The 21082-nt window shown below is 40.7% G+C and overlaps 1 protein-coding gene across 6 annotated transcripts in view; it reads left to right on the top strand.

The window, feature by feature from the left end:
* Positions 1 to 20226, top strand: part of IKZF1 (IKAROS family zinc finger 1) — a 71737-nt gene extending 51511 nt beyond the window's left edge. For 3 of the 6 annotated variants that reach the window (XM_019520834.1, XM_019520815.1, XM_019520802.1), the window contains 4 exons: positions 3328 to 3495; positions 5657 to 5782; positions 10310 to 10444; positions 16045 to 20226. In XM_019520834.1, the coding sequence (XP_019376379.1) occupies positions 3328 to 3495; positions 5657 to 5782; positions 10310 to 10444; positions 16045 to 16751 (1136 nt within the window). In that variant the 3' untranslated portion in view covers positions 16752 to 20226. The remainder of the gene's footprint in view (positions 1 to 3327; positions 3496 to 5656; positions 5783 to 10309; positions 10445 to 16044) is intronic. The other 3 variants (XM_019520824.1, XM_019520792.1, XM_019520810.1) reach the window with 2 other exon arrangements.
* The last annotated feature ends 856 nt before the right edge of the window (positions 20227 to 21082 follow it).

Below are 21082 nucleotides of genomic sequence, written 5' to 3'. Positions count from 1 at the left end.
GGGAAAACTCATAGTTGCTGATTTTGAGATGTCAGACATCTTCTGTATAGATTCATGCTTACCTGGCTTAGCTGTGTTTTTTATCTGTGCTATCTGTGCTCCACTGGGACCCAGCCCTAGCCCCTTTGATTCTGCTGTGTGGTCACCTGGTCCTCAGAGATAGATTGGTACCTGCTGCCTGCTGTAATCAGGAGGAGTTAGGCACCTAAGTGCTTTTGAGAATCTGGACCTCCATATCTCTCTAGTTAGGCATCAGACACTTGTAGCCATTATCAAATCTGTTGCCCACTGCAACAGTATAGTTCCAGAGTTCACTGTGACTCTCCATACAGGGTAACACAGTACATTAATGCACTGGATAGTCTCCTGTCAGGACCTAGATTTAAAATCTTTGCTAGGGTCCCAAAAGGTAGAGGCCCTTTCTGTCAAAAAAATCCTCATTTTTTCAAGCTCATGAAAACAACACATGTCCTGTTCTTGAAAAAAGTCAAGCACCTGCAATGCTTCTGAAAGCTGAATGTGTCCCACCCCCTCAGGATCATTTCCATGTCACACAATTTGGAGTTAGACCTTTAGAGAGGGCCATTGTTGCAGGTCAGAATTGCACCTGACTGGGCCTGTTTGGGGAAGGTGAATTAGCACTTATGTACATGATAGCTGGTTTATTCCAGTGGAGAGAGGATAAAACTAAGCATGTATGAGAGTGTGAGAGGTGCATATGTGTGCGCAGTAAGAAATACTTTACTGAAGGGGGATGAAAAGGTTGCAAATAAGATGCTAAACCTTTCTCACAGGGGAAGACTGTGAAAGCCTACACAAGGCCTATGCTACAGAGTCCTCTCTTTCTGGATCTCTGCATGGGGTGAAAGCTACCCAGAAAGAGTACTGCTCGGAAAGGCAGGAAATCAGATAGCAACTGTTAGACCAGATTACTCAAGTAAAAAAAGACTGATTTTACTTTGGGAACTAGGGGGACTATCGTGTTGTTTCTTCTTGGTAGGGAGATGATTAGCCTTGGCCCATGATATATCCGGATGCATTCCAGATGTGACCGGTTTCCTTAGGAAAGCAGTTTGGTCTGTTAGGTGCCATATAAAGCACATGTCCAACAATGATAGAATGAACAACCTAAGGATGTGAATAAAATAGGCGTTCACTGCTGGTGTATTTTCAGCAGTCATCATATAGTGAGTCAGGTATTGGTTCCCCAATATTTCATCCCATGTTGAGCTTTGTAGCATTATACAACATGCAACAGTCTCATTTCAAATACTCCATCTGTCTGCCTTTTCCGCCCAACCTAAAGTTTCACCCTGTAATTATGAGAGCTGTAGGCTGGAGATACATTTCATTCTTACTCTGCACATATACCCCTGCATACTTTTATCCTGATTTGATCCTCTGAGTAAACCTAATTGAAATGCTGCTTAGTAAAAAATAACCATTTCCTCTGTATTTGTGACCATCAGTGAGAACTGCCTTCTCAGTCATTGTTTCATTCCACCTCCAAAAATATCTCATATATTAACTGTCACCAAAATTGGGAGAATATAACTAAACCAAAAACATACTCCCAAAGAACAGCTCAGTTGTTTGCAACTTCTTCAGTAAACGGCTTCTTCTCAAGAGGTCATAATGTAAAACCCAGTGGGGTTCTCTTCTCATTCTTATATGAGGCTATCTACCACTTTAAAGTGGATGAGGATTTTAGCTCTCAAAGTTTTAAGTAAATACAGGAGCTCATTTCCTTGAAGTTGAAACAGGTTCTTGACCTATTTTAGGATGTTTGGTCAGTCAAGTTACCTTTCTACACAATATCCTAACATTAACACCTCTTTATCATGTTAGTGGTGGCTCTGATTACAGTTGTCCATCACAGTGATCATGCTACTGCTTTATCTGCTTGGTTCTCAGCTTTCCAACCACATTACTCAATAGTGAGAATGGTTATAGCTTAATTTTGATATTGACACATAGATGCATACCCAAGCTAGTTATTCCTAAGTACATCCTAAAAGACATCCATGTGGTTGGAAAGAAAATTGTATAGCTTGTGTAATATTTGTAAACAAGTGCAGTTCTTTTGCTCTGGATAATATTTTTCTTTTTTTCTTCTTTTTTTTTTTTTACAAAAAATAAAACTAATGCTAAAATCCTGGATAACATATCCAAATTTTAGCTTAGATGTTTAAGAGAAACAGAAATCAGCAAATGAGTTTCAAAGACTGGTTTGACTTAAGAGTTAGGGACTATTTCCTATGGCAAATAGAATGCTGGAAAGTGGGGCATGATGTACAGGATTTTTTTCCTATGTAAATTGGTGCACCCATTTAGTACAACTCAAAATGCAGCATTTACCAGAAATGCAAAAATCAAGTACCTCAAACCAAAAGACCATATCAACTTCAAAGGGCAACAAGAAGGGAAGAAAATACAAAACAAAGCCTTATTTAAATCTTTATATTGGCAATCTGACTTACTCACTTGATAATATGTAGCAATTTAGACAAATAATGGCTGGGTTCCTTAAAGGGTTTTTTTTCCCCTCTCTGAAGTGGAGAAAAGCAGCGCCCATTAATACAACTCCTACGTTCATATCCTGCCTAGAGAAGGGTCAGGACTTTTGTATGGAAGGTACAGGGTTTCCTTTGCACTGTCTTAACTTATTTTATTTCTCTCTCTCTCTCTCTCTCTCTCTTTCTCTCTCTCTCTCTTTCTGTCTCTTTCCTGATTTGGCTGGTTAGGGACAGACAGGTAATGGAGAAGAAATTGAAAGGGAAAATACAGGGAAAATGTAAATGAAAAGAAGTTATTATAACTGTTATAATGAAGTGCCTTTCATTTAAATATAAGAATGTAACGCTGAAATGAACTTGTGATCCTGAAATGCATTTTTAATGAGTTTCCTTTTTATTTTGCTGCTTCAGTGGCATATTTTAAAGACCCTTTGAAAAAAGCCACATTAAAAACCCCACCAAATGCCACAACATGCAAAATTGGATATTGGTTTATTCCAAAACTGCTGATCAGGAAGAGTGGCTCTTCAACACAAAATGTTGCAGTCACTTTATTTAAATGAGTTTGAATTTGCATTGTGATGTGCCATTCTGATTTAGGGGAAAAAAATTAGATTTTCAGATCAAATTGACCCAGCCAGTGAAGCGTTAAGAAACTGGCAGGTTTAGTCTGAAAGCCTCATGTTATATCAAACCTGCAGCCGGTGGAAGTCAGAGCACTAGTGGGAAAACAACTTTCTCACTGAAATCTTTCTCTTGTTACTATGTAAGATTTTTTGTTCTCACAAATTTCTCCTTCTCCTCCACTCAGGGGAACGCCCTTTCCAGTGCAGCCAGTGTGGAGCCTCCTTTACTCAGAAAGGCAACCTCCTCCGTCACATAAAACTTCACTCAGGTGAAAAGCCCTTCAAATGCCACTTGTGCAACTATGCTTGCCGTCGCAGGGATGCCCTCACTGGTCACCTGAGGACTCACTCGGGTAAGTTACCACACTGGAGCACTTCAGCAGTTCCGAGGCAAAATATCTTTTGTTCTGGGCTGAGTCCTGAATTGTGAATGTGCTCACTGCCATCCAGTCTACTTCATTCAGGATGCAGGTCCTCTTATGTTGAACCTGTGACTTGAACAAGAAATGATTGGCTGCCATGTTTTAGCTCTGTGAGAGTTACTAAACTGCTTACTTTGGTGACCCCCCAAAAACGCATTTTTTTCCCTCCTCTTAGCATCAAGTTGGTTGGAAGGTCCCATGTTAGGGTCCCCTTTCATGGGATGATTTGCATGAGTTCAGGTTGCTTGCATTAATTATGGATTTCAGGATGTGAGTGGAATTAGAGAGCCAGTATAAGGCCCGTGACTTAGTAACACTTAGGCTTGGTTCTGGTTCTCTGTATATAGGCTGAACTTACATATAGCGCTCAACATAGAATGTCGGCTGCAAGAGGCACTTTTGTGGGACAAGGAGGCCGCTTCTTTTTAAATATAAGAACTCTTGTAGACAAGTGCAGCTCCATCTATCAGGAGTAATATGAAGATTTATTTTCTAAAATACTCTGACTTCCCAGTGGAAAACAGCCTTCCCAGTGCCTAAAAAAGACCACAGGATCTTGCTCATTTTGAGAAGCAAATCCAGACCCTTGCTCCCAATCCTAAAAGCAAACAGCAACTGTGCTACCTAGGGCCACAGTCTCATCTGAGTTTAGGAATTAAGCTGGAATACTCTCTGTCATTATTTAAGAGAGAGGCTTCACTGCAGGACATAGTTTTAGGAATATACCCTTGAAAGTTAACTCGGGGCTAATGACTTTCTACAGTGGTAGGGGCAATAGAAATGCAGTTGTTATACAAGGAGAAGGTTCTGACAAACCATGTGTAGCTTCTGATGAAAACTGTCAATATACTCTTTTTAACTGTAAGGATGCAAATGTGGGACCAGAAATTAAACACTAACAGTCTTTACTGTGGGGTTTTGGGTGCTTTTTGTATCTGGTCAAGCTTTTTACATCACCCATTCTCATGATACTTCAATGCTTCCATAAGCAAGAAATACAAAGGAAAGTAAATCTAAAAGGATTTAGTATTATCCAAACTGTGTTGAACCTCAGTTTAGAGTTAGCTCATGTTTAGGTAAAGGATTGAGTCAGTTCCCATTTCAGCAGAACCAGTTCACCTCTGTCTAGTGGCAGGGTATCCACACTTCAAAGAATATCCCTTGTTGGCTTTCCTCATTGGCAGTCTCTGCAGAGGTAAATAATTCAAGGATTTAGGCCCAGAATTGTACTGATGCTTTGGTACCCAGTGATAAGCTGCCTAAGTATGTCTAAGGCTCTGGGCTGTAGTGATAGGATTCCCTTCTTGGTCCCCCACATTGTAGCTGAGGCACATTATCCAAGCATGGAGAGGGGGCAGGCTTGCATACCTCCACTTCTTTTTGCACTTGCTCTTTGAACAGACAGACTTAATTACTGAAGACTACCAAACTGGCAACTCCTGACTGCTAAGGATTCTAGAGGATAAGGCGCAAGGTTCTGAAATTCCAGAAATAAGGATCCCAGCATTTCAAGAAGAGTTTCAACCTTGAAAACTCAGGATTTTAACATTATTTGTCCTGGAGTTTTGCAATTATTTTTACATCTAATGAGCAGTTAAAAAGGAAGAAGCAAAATATTTAGATAAATGTTACCAAATTTGCTACTGTGCTTTAATCTATATGGCGCCTCTATGATTCTCTGGTTGAGCTAGTGCTCGCCAGCAGTCACTGCTGTAAAAGAATCTGTTGGATACCGCATTTAACATTAGATATTTGAAGCAATTCCAAAGCAGAACAGAAAATCAACTGGGATCATCAACAACACAAAACATGGTTTGGTAAATGAGCTTCTGCTTCTGGAGATTTAAGGCCACCTTCATCATCCAATGTAAATCAGGGTAGATGCATCAAAATCACTTTAACCAGTTCATGATTTGACCTGGATATTAAAAAGCTTGTAACTGGATTTTCATTGTTTCTTTTAGATTCCCTAAATGTCCTACTTTTTCTGTTGGTCACAGGTGGTCATAACCCTGGCTGATTTCCTGTTATTGTCATTCTTATACTATTGATAATTTAATTTTACTTACTTTCTACATTTTGTTCTCTGCAGTGGGAAAACCTCACAAGTGTGGATATTGTGGCCGGAGCTATAAACAACGCAGCTCTTTAGAAGAGCATAAAGAACGTTGCCACAACTACTTGCAAACCATGAGTCTCTCAGGCAGCCTGTATCCTGGTAAGTGTACAAAGCAGAAAGACCAATCTTGGAACCAGTCATGATTGATTAGTGGTTAGCTGCAAATGTAATTCTCCACAGAGCTGTCCTGGAACTACAGCACCTTAAGATGAAGAGTTGTGGAGCCACTGAACAGATGTTTGGAGATAAAATATCTATTGCACTTGGAGTGATTACTGTATTCAATGACTAGCTGGCATTCTTAGCTTCTTTACAGTCATGTGTAAAAAGCTATTTTGGGGTTGTATGTAGAGACACACAGATAGATTCTGTTCCACTTTTTAGGCATGTAAGTGGACTTAGGCACCAAAGTGCAGTTCTATTCTACCTGATTGAGTCTCTGAAAATCTATTAATACAAAAGGTATGTGAGTCTTCCTCCTTCTCACTGATCTTTTTTGCATGTGACTCAGTCTTAAGGGTTAGAAGATGGTGTGTTACAAACGTAGCTGCATTTATGGATTTGCAGGGACTTGAGCAGGGTGGAGTAGAACCTGGCCTATTTCCTTTAAAATCTAAGTAAACTGCTTTGCGATTTCAGAACTCTTACACTCACCATGATAATGCTTGGGGCAAGGGTTGGTAATAAGTTGGTTTTCTGAGCTTTTTCATTTCTCAACCCAATAAGACAAACAAGGAAAAAAAGATCCTTGTATCTGCCCTACAACGTAGGAGTCAGTACACCCAAGACAGCCTCCGTGGAAAAGGGACCATAAGCAAGCAACTATCAACCTAAATCCAGTGAGGCAGGTATGGCTCATGCCTGTCAGAGACCCAATTTTGGGGTGGATTTTTGCGTGAGGACTAGTTCACTCTGACATTCCATCCCCAGTGTTATAGCCCTGATTCATTCTCCTTGGGAATAATGTGCCAGAGGTTGATTAGGATCTGTGAATAGTTTAATATACCAACAAGATGTAGGGAGCTGATCACAAGGGAAAATTATACAGGATACATTTATATTCAGTGATCTAGGTGCAAAACATGGGCTTAAGCATATGTCAGAATTTAAGGTTAGAGTCTGCCTGGTAAAGCACATTTCTTGTACACCTCTTTTGATCTCGTCAGTATAGATTATTCAGTTTGTCAGATGACAAAAAAGGAAGGTTCTCTCCTTCCTATTTGCAATGATGCCTCATTTAATATTGGATATCCAGACAGAACTTGAATATGTTTTTACATGTTATCAGATAATGTTAAGTATATGCACATAATGATAACACTGAGCTTTTTCTGACAGACAGCATGTTAGAGCGGCGCCCCTTCTAATTTTGTTGAGGGGTGGAGAATGTATAAATAGAAAAGCTGCAGCTAATATACTCACTCAATATTTATTCCATAAAGTGATGATAGGATTTAGAAGCAAATATTCTGTCTGGGATTAAAATTTTCAGTGCCTGGCATAAAGGTTTGAAATGTCTGCATGCAAAATAGGAAAATCTGTATGAGCTTTTCAGCTCCTGGCTGAAAATAAAATGTTAGTAAAGAAAAATACGCAGATGAAACTGAGGTCAGTAACCAGAGACTTTCATATGAAATAACTATCAAGTTCTGGGAATTGCACTATGTTGATAGTAAACTGTGACAAAAAAGACTTAGGTGTTCACACCAGTTTAGGGTTGTACAACTCAGTACTCAATATTTGAATCAGGTTGAAATTTGGCATATTTCTGAGTGGCTTATAAGAAGCATTTCTCTCTTGCATGTACAATGAGGAATATCATACAGATTCCCATTACCTCTAACAGGCCTTTGATTTTACAAACCTGGGGTAAAATGGAGGGAGTAGCATTTTTTTAACCACTGTATCTTGCTGCATTTTTTAAATAAAATTATATTATTTCTCATTTCATAAAATATTTTTTTCATCCTTTTAAAAATAAAACTGTAGTGAAAGCAATCCTGGTATTTTAAAGTATCAACCATGCTCCCTGCCTCATCGCAATCAGTGTTTCTGTGACTATAAATGCCATTTTGCAATATTTAAGTTATTTTCCTTATTTCCTTAAAGAGGAGAATGTGCAATGAAGCAGATCAGAATGAGTCAAGGTCCTTGTGGTATTTTAAAATGTTTTAAAATGTTTATTATACTTAGAAAAGTAACTAAGACTTGTATGCAAGAACTACTGTTCATATAGCTTCTGTGTGTGTATTATGGAGCTATTACAATGGTAATAAAATCCACTGATTTTTTTATATTCATAGAAAAGTTAGAGGTGGAAAGCCCTATTAGGTCATCTAGTCCATCTTTCTATTACAACAGGATTATGTTCTGTGGCATGTATGTGTTTTTAGCATTTTGCCCAACCTAATTGAAAAAACCTGAACAGTTAGGTTTCAGCTACTCTCTTAAGGAACCTGACAGATTTCATTGAGAAACATTCTTCCCAGAGAAGAGATAGGAGAAGATGAACAAAAGCTTATACATTTTCCATCATTTTATTTTGTCTTTTTAAACAAAGAAGAAGCTGTAGGAGATGGATGAATCTCTGAGTCCACTGAAGTCAGTGGCAAAACTCACATAGTCTTCATTACGGCCACACTTCCCTCCCCAGTGCCTGGTACTGTTCCCATAGACATCAGTGGGAGCTTCATGCAACCTTTCCCAGCAGTACATAAAATAACAAGAATTTATAGATTGAACTTCACTGTTGTAGTTTATTATGTTATGAAAAGTAGTTGGGGAAAATACGGCAACATGCGGCAAAAACAAAACCTGGCCAAGTCAACACTATTTAGATACATGCTAATATTGAAGCAAGTTAGGAAAAGTTCCACAAAAAAACCACGAAAAACCCAGACAAAATATTTTCTTCCATGTTTTTCTTTAGAGACTATAGGTTTGTAACCAAAATTCTTGGGGGTACAGTTGCAAAATGGAACATATTCTATAATCTACACTTTTCATTTTGGGTTGATAACTTTTCTTGACAAATTAATGATGTTGAAACACTGGCCTACCTTTATTTGACATTTAATCCCATGGAGACTATGATTGCTTGTTGCTTTGGGCCATTATCCCAAAGAGATGCAGATTTATCATTGTGGAATTCCATAAACTACTTATGAAAAACATGTGTATGCATTAGCTAGTAAAAGACTTGGGGACTTGCCCGCATAATGGGTGTGACACAGCACCAACACCTACACTGCCTGTCTGGTCACTTCTGCTGCTGTTCCCAACCTTTAAAATCTTTGATGGTCTAGGGCCCAGTTGTCATGATTCAGACACTGCAATATGTTCTCCTGGAGCACTGGTTAAGATCTGCTGGATTGCTCCCACTACTGGGTTCTAGGATGGTCTTCCATGGGACCTTTATCAGCTACCTCAGCTGCTCTTTGTAGACATTTGTCACAAAAAATCTGACTGTAGTGCATCCCCATTGCAGATGCCCAGTATAGTTACTTCTACTGCAGTGAGATGCCTAGTTACAGCAGCCAGAAGTGCCATGGAAATTTTTATATATAAGTGAACACATCCATTGGGAAAAACATGTTCATCAGCCTATATAAAGTATAAAATGCAGACCAAGGTTTGGAACTCAAGTAGCTAAATCAAAGCCTCATCACCTATTCTTTTTACTTGGCCATCTGATACCAGTCACAATTTTATGCAACAGACAAAACCGCACAGAGACCCAGGAAATTATCACTCAATACAATACATGCTAATGCACTTGATGCGATGCCCAAGGTACTCTCAGAGAACCATTGTCATACCCCTTCATTTTCATACCTCCTTCAACTTCCACACTGTAAATAACCATAACCCTTTTCCTAATGCCTCAGAACTAAGACTGTCTTTGCTGAGCTTCCTTTCTCAGCCCCCTACATATTTAGCAGCAGCAGGAAGTCAGTAAACAGGCTGAGTGCAGGAGGTCAGTGCTCCACCATAAATATGTTTAGCCACTAGCTTAGCTAAAATTGGATTTTAATGACTAAAACTGCATCAAGGAAATAGGGTAATAGAGAACTGCCAGAGCAGTTGTTTTTGGTGTAAATTATAAATATGTTCTACTTTACCCAAGTGACAGCCATGCCCTTGTTTCTGTGGAAGCAATGGTAATAGAAGTGTGTGTTTCCATTACTAAAAAGAGCTGAGGACAGGCCAAGGGGTGGAGTGCTTGGCATCTAATATGGTATTAAAGATCTTAGGGTTTGTTCTTCCTTTCACTGTACCACAGTCCACCCCTTGCACCATTGTAAAACAAACCAGCACCATTGCATTATATATTCGCTTTGCAATGGTGCACTACATGAAACAAGGGGCAGAGAAATGGAGAATCGGACTTCAGCAGTGTCAGTTATACTTCACAAGCTTATCTCTACAAAGGGAATGAGTGTAGTGATATAAATTAGTCAGCATGAGGGGCCGTGATATAAGGAGTGAAAATCAGCCCATCTCTGTCATTGTGAACTCCTACTTTTCTATAGTCAGATGCTACTGGAAGTGTGACTAAAATCATACCAACTGATGTTCCATATAAAACGGAGCAAGCGTACTTAATCTGATGTTATTTGATTTCAGTCATAAAAGAGGAAACTCACCAGAGCGAAATGCCTGAAGACTTGTGCAAGATAGGGCCAGAGCGATCCCTCGTGCTGGATAGACTAGCAAGTAACGTCGCCAAACGTAAGAGCTCTATGCCTCAGAAATTTGTTGGTAAGAGTTAAACGTTTGCTGTCTCCTAAAAAAAAGCCTGATAGGGTTTTCCATCTTGCTTTATGATTTGCTATGATTACATTAATGGGATATAAGTCGGTAGGGTCAAGTGTAAGGATACACTCGAAATGGACAATTCCCCAGCTAGCCATTTTGGCATGTGTAACCTGTCAGTGTAAAATGTCCAGTAGGGTTTTGATACATTTGTTTTGAGCCTTTATGCCTTTTCTTACTGTTCTTAGCTCAGGTCTTTATTATTATTATTCTAGGAATAGGAGGCCTCTGTTTAGGAGCTTTGTTAACTTAAAATTGGATGCAGAGCCCTGCTTTTTGCTAGATGTGAGGTTATGTGTGTGCAGATGAATGTGCAGTGTTAATAATCTTTCACTGCTGCAGAAGGGCTGCATGCTTGCCTGATCCATTCTTGGATGAGCCTGGAGATAGGTGTTCAGGTGTCTGATGAGGACAGTAAAAGTACAACCAAGATGGTTATGGACAACCATCTGCATTCAGACTGAAAGTAACTCTTACTCCCCAGTTGCCAGAATATGCTTCCTTCCTTTATTAAAAGACATTTTCTTGCTTCAGTGACTGAGACTGGAAGTTGTGTCCATTTTGTTTTTCCCTTTGGTATTCTGTCTTCAGTGTAGCAATGGTGTAGCAAAATCAAATGTTATGTCAAGACGACAGACTTGCTGTGCCACTAAGTAGGAACATTCAACATGCTGCATTACTTTTCAGCAATAGCCATATACACACAGCAGTGACAGAGCTAATTAGCTTCACTTCAGCACTGTTGAGCATGCCTGCAGCACCTACCAAACACAGATACCCCACTTCCAGTTTAGGCAGAAACCCACACAGACAGTGAGGTGTACTTGAAGCACCACAACCCAACACAGTAAGTTTGTCACATAGATGTGACTAAAGGAAATTAAATAACACAGATAAAAATGGAATTGCTCTTTAGAATTGGATTTAAAAGCTCAAAAACGTGGAAGCCAAAGAAAAACTTGAACTCTGGTTATCTAGATAGGTGCTAGAATATTCTGACTCCATCTAGTTTTATAGCAGCTCCTGAAGGAGAGAATTAACTTTTAAGGAGAGGGAGCAGATATAACAGACCGGGTTAGGGAGAGAGATTCCACGTTGTGGCAGGACACAAAGTGGGCAGGTGCACACAGGTACACCATAGTCTTCATCTGTGTCCTGTGCTAACTATGCTAGAGAAGGGTTCTCCTGGAGAAGAAAGAGAGGGTCAGCTAAGAGCCCTGGGAGATGTTGACAGAGAGGAACTGCAGAAGTAATCTGAAGTAGCAGAGAAGTGAGGAGACCATAGAGCCTCTAAACCATAGGGCCTAGGAAGAGAGTATGATTGGTCTTATTTATTATTGCAGAAAAAAACAAAAGTAAAAGGATACACAAGAGTCTTTTGTCATTTGTTCAGGGAAAGACCATTGGGAAGTTTCAGTAGCACTGAGATGTCTGAGCTCAACTGCAGTTGATCAAAGGTGTGACCAAGCAGCAGGAGTAGAAATAATTCTGGAAGAGAACAGGGGTCGATAAAGGAGGGCTACAGGGAGAGATGTGGTTGGTTATCTAGCTCTTATAAAGTACTTTGCACGGATTGTCTGAGGGCTGGTGCATGAGCCAGAAAAGGGAGGCTAAGATACAGAGCATGGAGGATGGTTCAATAAGGGAGAGAGCAAAGGAAGTTAGAGTTTGGGAAGGAAAAGGGTCAAGAGGGCAGCCGGAGGGGCCATGGGATGAGATTAGTGCATGGAGGCAATTCTGCAGAAGGCTCTGGACTGAATTTGATTTTACACTTTTTACACAAGGAAAAAATATTGGTCCTGTAAAGGCACCAGGACATTTTTAAAGGACACTAAGACATTTTCTTCTTGTGCGGGTGGGGGGTGGATTCATTTTTTTGTCCTCCTTACCATTCTCATGCTGACAAACAATAGTGAAAGCTGCTCAGATTGGAGACTCAGGAGGCAGCAGTTTTCTGCAGTTATTCAGGGTATGGTGTAAGAAGGCATGCTAGTGACAGCAAATCTTCATGGAGGTTTTGTTGATCTTCTAAAGATTGGACACCACCAACAAAGAGCAGCATTAAACACTTCCAAATTGCCTTCCTCCCTGTTCTCTGCAGTCATCACTCTTCTTCTTACAAGTGGTCCTGAGTCCAAGTGTGGCCCGCTTGCCTGGATCCCTTTACTGTAACAGGAGAATAAAGGTTGAAGTAAAGGGCTGTTTCACCATTGTTGAAATAAGTCCCCTTCTCTCCCTTCTGGCACCTAAAAATGAACATAATAGTGCTATAATTTGACTACTTAAAAAGACACAAGGCCCAATTTTCCTTACATATCTTGACTTTAGTCAGTGTAGATTCATTGAGAGACTTTGAAAGAGGGGAGATATGAGACCAGAAGAGTCCTGGTTAGTAATACCATAGGAAGTACAGGTTTTCATTAAACCAGGCCCACCAAGTATAGACCTCAGGGCTAGATAGGAAACAAGAAGCACCAATGACTATTGCAAAGAACACAGCGTTATACTTTCCTTATAGGCCCTTTGGATTAAGTTTCAGGCCAGTGCTGAATTCAAAGGAGAAGGTACAATGGTAACACCCATACTGCACAGGCAGCACACTCTTCTCAAGAGTAGATTTGTTACTTCCCAGACTGAACTCATTTACCAGGCAGAGCTATTTAGCTGTACAACTCTTTGACAGCAGTTGAGCAGTGGCAATGCTAGCATGTGACATCGTTCTTTGCAAGAGGAACAGATCCCAGGTCTAAGAGCAGAAATGGGCCTCCCAAACTGAAGGCCAGACAGGTTGGCCAGTAACAGGTCAGACAGAAACATGTCTAATATGTTTAACATCACCCAGCAAAACCTATCAGAATTAAACTACTAGCTGTTTGTAAGCCTTTCATTACAGGTACCCTGAAACCCTTCAGAGCTTCCAAAATGTTTCAGGCTGTTAGCTGTTTGACTGACTTATGCTTTGATAACCACAAAATGAGCTATTCTTTTTAACAAGCACAAGCAGTATCTGCATGGCCCAGATGTAAAAACGATACCTGCCTACCTTACGTTTGTGTGTGTTTGAGACACCCTTGTACTGCAACAAATTTTCCTTAAGAGGATTGATTACTTCTGTCAGCTGTAGTCTAGTTACACTGTCTAAAGGAAATATTGACCAATAAGCAGCTTCTAAAATCATGTTCCCCCTAATTTTTCATGTATTAAGCAAGCCCAGGTTCTGCTATCAGCCTCTTAGTGATGTACAGTGCATATAGACCATGGCTAGTGGATACGTAAACCCAAATGCCTTAGTCTTGTGATTTTCTGCATGAAGTGTATAAATTCTTATTAAAAATGCAGTGAAACTTGTAGTAAGTCAGACACTTGGACAGAGTCTGTTTTGAATTACTAGCACTCTACATTTCAAAACTGGGGGATTAAAACAGTGCATCTAATAAAAACTCTACCAGAGATGAGGCTGAGCTAGTGTGGTCAGAGAAAAGGGAGGGGGATGCAGAAGGAAACAGAAGCACATGATATATCCATTTTTTGCAGGTGTCTGTGCTGTGCTCCTCTAATGGAAATTCAGCCAGGCAGTAATGTAGCTGAAAGCGGTGCTAGTTCCTCTTCTGTGCCAAATACTGTCCTGACTTTGGATTGGTACTCAAGTAGTGACAATCAGATTTTTTAGATCAACAGAAAACTGTCAGCCTTCAAACCTTATAGATTCATAGATTCATAGATTAAGGGTCGGAAGGGACCTAGTAGATCTTCTAGCCCGACCCCCCGCCGGGGCGGGAGAACAACAAAAAACCCCAAAAAGAGAACTGGGTACCTTCTCCTGTACTCTTTATCATTGGACCTTGAATTGAAAAAAACCCAGAAAAATTATATAAATTACAATAAAGTCCCAGGCTATGAGATGGCACTTCACCCATCCAAAACACCAGCTCCCCCAGGGAGAGGATGTCTCCTATTCCATCTTTCACAGTATTTGCCTTTTCACATTTTGGGAGTGCCTCTGTGTGACTGATCACATGGTGAGAGACCTGAGCAGCAACTGGAGAGCTTCATCACCCTATGAGGCTCCTTTGAATGCAGGAGTCAATGCATAGGGGCTGCATAGGGTCACACCCCAGTGCTAGAGTAGTGGAGGGAGGAGTTAGGTTTTCAGGGAAGGCAGGGGTCCAGGTAGAGTTGGATGAGCACCATGACTTACCTCTTGCAGGATTTAATGCAAAGGGTTTCTAGGCTGTATGCCAACATCTTCACTGAGTTTGGAAACCCTTCTCATTTGAGTAAAGCCCTGCTGCATTTGCAACAGCCCAGGAGGGAAGTTTCTGCCAAGTTCCTCTTGCAGAGTTTGCACCAGACACTTTGTCCTCAGTTAGCCCTCATGTCATGGAATCTTTGGGGATACCTGCAACCATTGATCCCCCAAGCTCTGCCCAAACCCATCCAAAAACCAGTGTATGGCACCCTAAGCAATACTGTCTGGAAAGCTGAAGAAAGTTCTCTCCGCTTTATGATCCCCAGAGATCCTTTATGGGACTGGTCATAACACAGATGTATTAGAAATACTATGAGGAGCCTATTTGTAATTCAAGGCTGCCTGTAAACTGAACACACTTCAACAACATGAGCAATAGCACAGCATAATGCGTTGATGTATTTTAAATCACCAGCCACATGTTTAAACAGTTCCTCTAATTCCCAGGCCTTATGGTTTATTTTTAAACTTACTCTTTTTTGACCCAGTTTTTCAGAAGTGACCAGTAATAGTAGTCATAGCAATTTTGGGGGGTCCAACCAAAGCATGCATTAAAGGAGCCTGATTTTCAGGAGTGCTGAATTCCTTCTTTTAGATGGGAAGTTTGACTCGTAAACTAGGCACTTGCAGAAGTTTTGGCACACAGCAACTTGGTGCTTATGTCTGTTCATAGCCATAAGTTAATCTTCTAACAATTTATATATGTACAGCTGTACTTTTCCTAGTGGACCCTACTGCATACATGCAAGCTTGCATCTAGGTTTGATCGGCAGATACAACAGTTCAGCTAGCTTTAAACACTATTTGTTATGCTTCGTGATCCCACTCTGTTCTATGGGCCAGGGTCCCTTGAGGGACTATGTCTCATAAGACATACCCCAACCATGCAACTGCAGTGCCGCACTGCCTTTATTCACCAGGCTCAAAGCCCAATGTGCAGCAAGGAAGATGAAATTCAACCAGGGAACCCAGTCTGTAGAGAAGGGAAGTGCAAGGCACCCAAACTGCAGCTCCCAGGTGGGAGCGCACACTTGTTCAGAACAAAAATAGTCTGGTTTTCAGCCACAATATTTCAGGTTTCAGTTTTTTGCCCAATGCTCTGAGTTTTCCACAAGAAAAGCCCCATTTTCTGATCCACTGTAGCATAGCATACTACTGCAGGAACTGTGAATGCCATTTCAGTTTCAGACACTGGTTTGTACCCTGCAGCTTTTTTTGGTTTCATTGATGCAGAAAGTTCAGTTGTTTAGCCGCATTGCCTTCCCAACATCTAATCCCTGCCTGTTTTCAAACACAGGTGAGAAGTGTCTGTCTGACCTTCCCTATGATGCCACCACCAATTACGAGAAGGAGAATGAGATGATGCAGACTCATGTTATAGACCAGGCCATTAACAATGCCATTAGCTACCTAGGAGCAGAGTCTTTGCGCCCACTTGTGCAGACACCACCAGGCAGCTCTGAAGTTGTGCCCGTCATCAGCTCTATGTATCAACTCCACAAGCCCCTTGGGGACAATCAGGCTCGTTCCAACCATACAGCTCAAGACAGCGCAGTAGAAAACTTGTTGTTGCTTTCCAAAGCAAAATCTATCTCTTCTGAAAGGGATGCCTCCCCCAGCAACAGCTGCCAAGACTCAACAGACACCGAGAGCAATAATGATGAACGTAGTGGTTTAATTTACCTGACGAATCACATAGGTCCTCATGCCAGAAACGGCTTATCTATCAAGGAGGAGCAGAGGCAATATGACATCCTGAGGGCAGGTACTGACAATTCCCAGGATGGGTTCAAAGTGATCAGCAGCAGCGGGGAACAAGTGAAAGTTTACAAGTGTGAACACTGTAGAGTCCTTTTCTTGGATCATGTCATGTACACCATCCATATGGGCTGTCACGGCTTCCGCGATCCCTTCGAATGCAACATGTGTGGCTACCACAGCCAGGACAGGTATGAGTTCTCTTCCCACATAACCCGTGGGGAGCACCGTTTCCACATGAGTTAAAACTCCCCCTGGACAGATACAGCCTTGACAGACATATTCCTGGAGACGTGTGAGCAACACAAGTGCAAGGCACAAATCTATTGGACAGTAACAGCAAATGAGACCTGCCCCCCCAGCAACTTCACACCTCTCAGTAGCATGCATCAAAACTCAGTTTTATAAAATGAGTATTGACGTTTTTATTTCAATTCTTTGGATCACCAAAAAACCCTTAGTAATGTAAGTAGGCGCTTTTTATAGTCAGGTAGCTGAAGCCCTTTCCCTTTAACTGTTGCTTCTTGCAAACGTCCCTTGCCAAAACAGCTAACCTTGTGCACAGTGCACAGAAATCTAGATGAGAGCTAGAATTGGCTTAACTCTTTCAGTGTTACTGTGCTAGATAGTAAGAATAGGGTTCTTGCTACAGCAAATATGGATTTTTTTGATTTCCCACTATTATTTGGCTCACTGGGAAGAGTTCAGTAGGGGCCCAGCCAGGCTTATAGCGTGGCACCAGTGATACTCTAGAATAGGTTGAGGGTGAAATCTGAGTTCATAGGGTATTGCTACTGTAGCAGCATTGTAAAATAAGACAGCATACCTGCTAAGGTGTGTATTATATTGCCTTGTTTATATTCTGAGGCACAAGACCAGGTGTTGCAAGGATGTGAGAAATGCCCTTGTAATACACCCCCTGGAGTGGGAGCTGCATCTGTGCATAGCAAGGGGTTTTGTTGCCTTTTAAAAATTAATGTTGCCCCTCCCTATCCAACAAAAACCTCGCTTTTCCTTAACAACATAAAGATTAGAAACCTCTCTGCATAACAAACAAGGACAATTTATGGGAATTTTTTTAAAGTACGTTTTAATTATTTTTTTTAAAGTACAGGATAGCAGGAGAGAGAACTAACTAGAAAAAGGTTTGGAGACTAGTTTTTTATGAAACTTTCATTTTGAGGGCAGCATTTTTACAACTGGCTGGAAGAATCTCTGCCTATACCTGTTTTGCATATGAAAAATGCCTATTCTGTTTGCAGTGAGTCTTGTAAAAGTTATGGGTTGTACTAGGGAAATTTTGCCCCAACACTTTTTTTACAGGGGTACAATGAATTAAGCCATTCCAAAATGAGTGGCCCTCTCCCTTTTCACTGAAACTAACTATTCAATAAGGGCCGTATCCCCTAACCCTCTTCCAGAACCATGCCTCAGTATGTGCCTAACTAAGCATGGGAGGAGGCCACCTTAACGCAAGTGGACTCCTCTGATTTTTGAGTTAGTAGGTGTGTAGGCACTCTGAGAGGGCAGAGTATTTATCAGGATCAAGAACTGCAAAATCCAACTCATAGAATCCCTTGGCAAGCTTTCCCCAAATCAGAATTTCAGTTGTGTTAACATGAAAATCCATATATAAAGAACAAAGATACTGTCCTGTCTCCCCCCCTCCCCATAGTTCCTCTTCCAAATAATGCATTCCTCTCCCCTGGTTTTAAGATTGGGCAACTGTGAGATGTATGCAATTGGGCTGAGAATCTCATCAGAGCTGGAATATTTCCTCACTAAACAACATCATGTAAACAACAAAACCGTATTTTAAAAGGCTTGCAATACACTTATGCCTGTTTCCTCCCTCTCTACACACATAAAAACATGCATGGACACAAATTCAAATTGGAACTGAGTCTCTCTCTCCACCAAGGATAAATTGATCCAAGCATATATACATCCGCTCTATAAACACACTGTTCCTTGTTCTGCCTTTGCTTATGCAGGTGTAAATTAGGAGCAACTCCACTGAAACTTCTGGAGATTAAACTCAAGACATGCACTTCACACTTCATCCTTCCTAGTTCAGTACCCAGCATATGTTCATCTGATATTCACATTGTAAAAGGCAGGCTCCATGGATAGTGATAGATACATATTCACATTGTTTCAGTGTACAAGAATGCAGTGTAGAAACCTACGCACACCTACACTGTTGGGGAAAAAATGCTAATATCTGTCATACTGCAGAAAAGATATCAAAAAAGAGATAGTAGTACAGACAATATCCCCAGCTGTGATCACTGTACTAGTATAATTGCACTGACTGAAGAGCTATGCCTGGGTAGAGAATGGCCCTGTATATCAGAGATTTCCCAAAACTTTTGAGTCTAATCAGAGATTTCCTCACTGAGCCTGTTTTTGACAAACTCAATGAGAGTGAAACAATATAGTTCAACCAGCCTTATAGGAAAGTTCTGATATAAAACTAAAAGGGAGGACAGAAATAAGTTACACTAATATGATTAATTAAGAGTCTATGCTCTTTTTCTTTTTTAAACCCCCAGATTTTGACAGGATCTCATTCACCTGTCCTTTCCCTTTACACTTTCTATACCTCTCAGAACCTGGGCCATTTCACAGGCGACAGAATTACGTCTGTGCCTAACATCTTGCCCCTAACAATACAGGTAGTTGAATAAAAGATAACAACAAAAAAAATCTTTGTCCCTACAGGATTACTTCAAGTTTAGCTTTTGCAACAACCCCCTTTTGCCAGCCTTTTTTATTTCTTTCATTCAAAACAGCTCAGGCAGTAAGCATAGTAGTTCATTTTGGGTCATTTCTTTACTAACATGCAGTATGAGTAAAGCTTGATTTGTTACTGGGATAAGCAGGCACAAGTCTGTGTCGAATTTGGCCTTCCACATGCTTGTAAAAGTTCTGTGATTTCTGGCTTATGAAAAGATTTCTCTGCTTTTGTATTTCTTATGTGTGTGAGCTTGTCACCTTTTCATATGGACATGCACATGCAGCTGTTGCTGGTTGTGTGTTTTATATAATACAACAATATCAATCACAGCGAAGGTGTTTCTTGGCCTCTCCGATTTCCCTATTTATATTCTACAATAAATAACACAGGTTGTATGTCAAGATACAGTGTATCAGAGGGAGTAGTCTAAAAGCAGGAGCAACAGCTTCTAGAAGGGGCTTTGGGTTTCATACTTCTTGCACAGAATCAGCCTCTGTTTGGAAATAAATATATTGATAATTTTATTTATTGGGATAAACACGGGTGTGAAAAAAAACCTGCGTAGTAGGAGACCCTCTGTGTCTGAGAACAAATTGTGCCCTTAGAAAACCAATTGAGTGTAATCGCTCTGAAATACCACCCAGTAATGGTTTACTGCTACCCAAAAAAGAGTGAACAAGTGGAATGGCTTTAAGTTGGGAACTGTTAAAAGAAAAATGTAAATAACATTAAGAACTGCTTTCCAGATTCTCTTTCAACCCTTTCCCCTGAAACTGCCTTTTATATTCGATATATAGAAAAGTGTATTTACACCTTTTTTTGCTGTGATTTTTATATTGTAACCCCATTTTTGTTTGAGACCATTGTATTTAAAAAAATCAAGTAAATTTCATAAGTTTTGAAGTGTAATTAAATGATGTCTGCAGAGTTAGACATATCTTGTAAGAAAGAACTTGGTAAAATTCTTCCCTGGATGCTGGATGGCAATGCGCACAGAGCAAATCCTTTTGTGCATGCGTGCCTCATTGCAGGCAAGTGTGACTGCATGTAGGACTGTGTGCACCTCTCTCAAAGCAGTTGGGTGGGGGAGAGAGAACAGGAGCATGAAATACAGTTTTTTTGACAAGTGGCCTGATTCTGTTCTTGCACACACAAGTACGAATCAGGAACCATATAGAAGTCAATGGATTGAAACCAACGTAAAACCCAGTGGGAAAGCAGAAGCCTTCACACAGCCTTTATATCATGCAGGTCTGATTTTCAGCAACATTGCCAGTGCCTTGTGCCACATCTTTTTGCTATGAAGCCAATGAAAATGTCCTAGGGTGAGCCACTCTGGTGCATGGGAGATTCTTCTCTTGTGGGCAGCCTACTCAAGGAACTTTGTGGCTTTTACAAGCTAGGCGAACTAAGGGAGCCCCCAGTCTTCTCAACTAAAGTGCAAAGACAATATGACACATGCACCATCAGCAGGCTCAAGGCCTCACAGCTGAGTATTAAGCCTACTATGTACTAAGCTGCCGACTTCCATGCTGCATTTAGGTGCTGTATAAGAGTCTGGCCCTGAAATCACTGTGCTAGTGCCCATTCCTTGACTGACTTGATTTAACTTCTCTCTGTCTTTGTGTCTTCAGCCCTCTCTTCTCATTCTCTCTTTCCACCGACAAGAGTAGGGCTTAAGAGAACACAATTGTCCTGCCTGAAGAGGGTCATAGTTTTTAGGAGCACATTGCCCTGGAAATTATATCCATTATTATTTACTGTCACAGCAATTTCTCCCCAGACCTTTCTAATGAGCAGAGTTCCCATCAAAAACCAACACTCTCTGTTAAGGCTT

Source organism: Gavialis gangeticus, unplaced genomic scaffold (genome assembly GCF_001723915.1).
Source record: "Gavialis gangeticus isolate Ggan-Ray unplaced genomic scaffold, GavGan_comp1, whole genome shotgun sequence".
Lineage (NCBI taxonomy): Eukaryota > Metazoa > Chordata > Crocodylia > Gavialidae > Gavialis > Gavialis gangeticus.
This window is presented reverse-complemented; position numbering and strand designations above follow the sequence as displayed.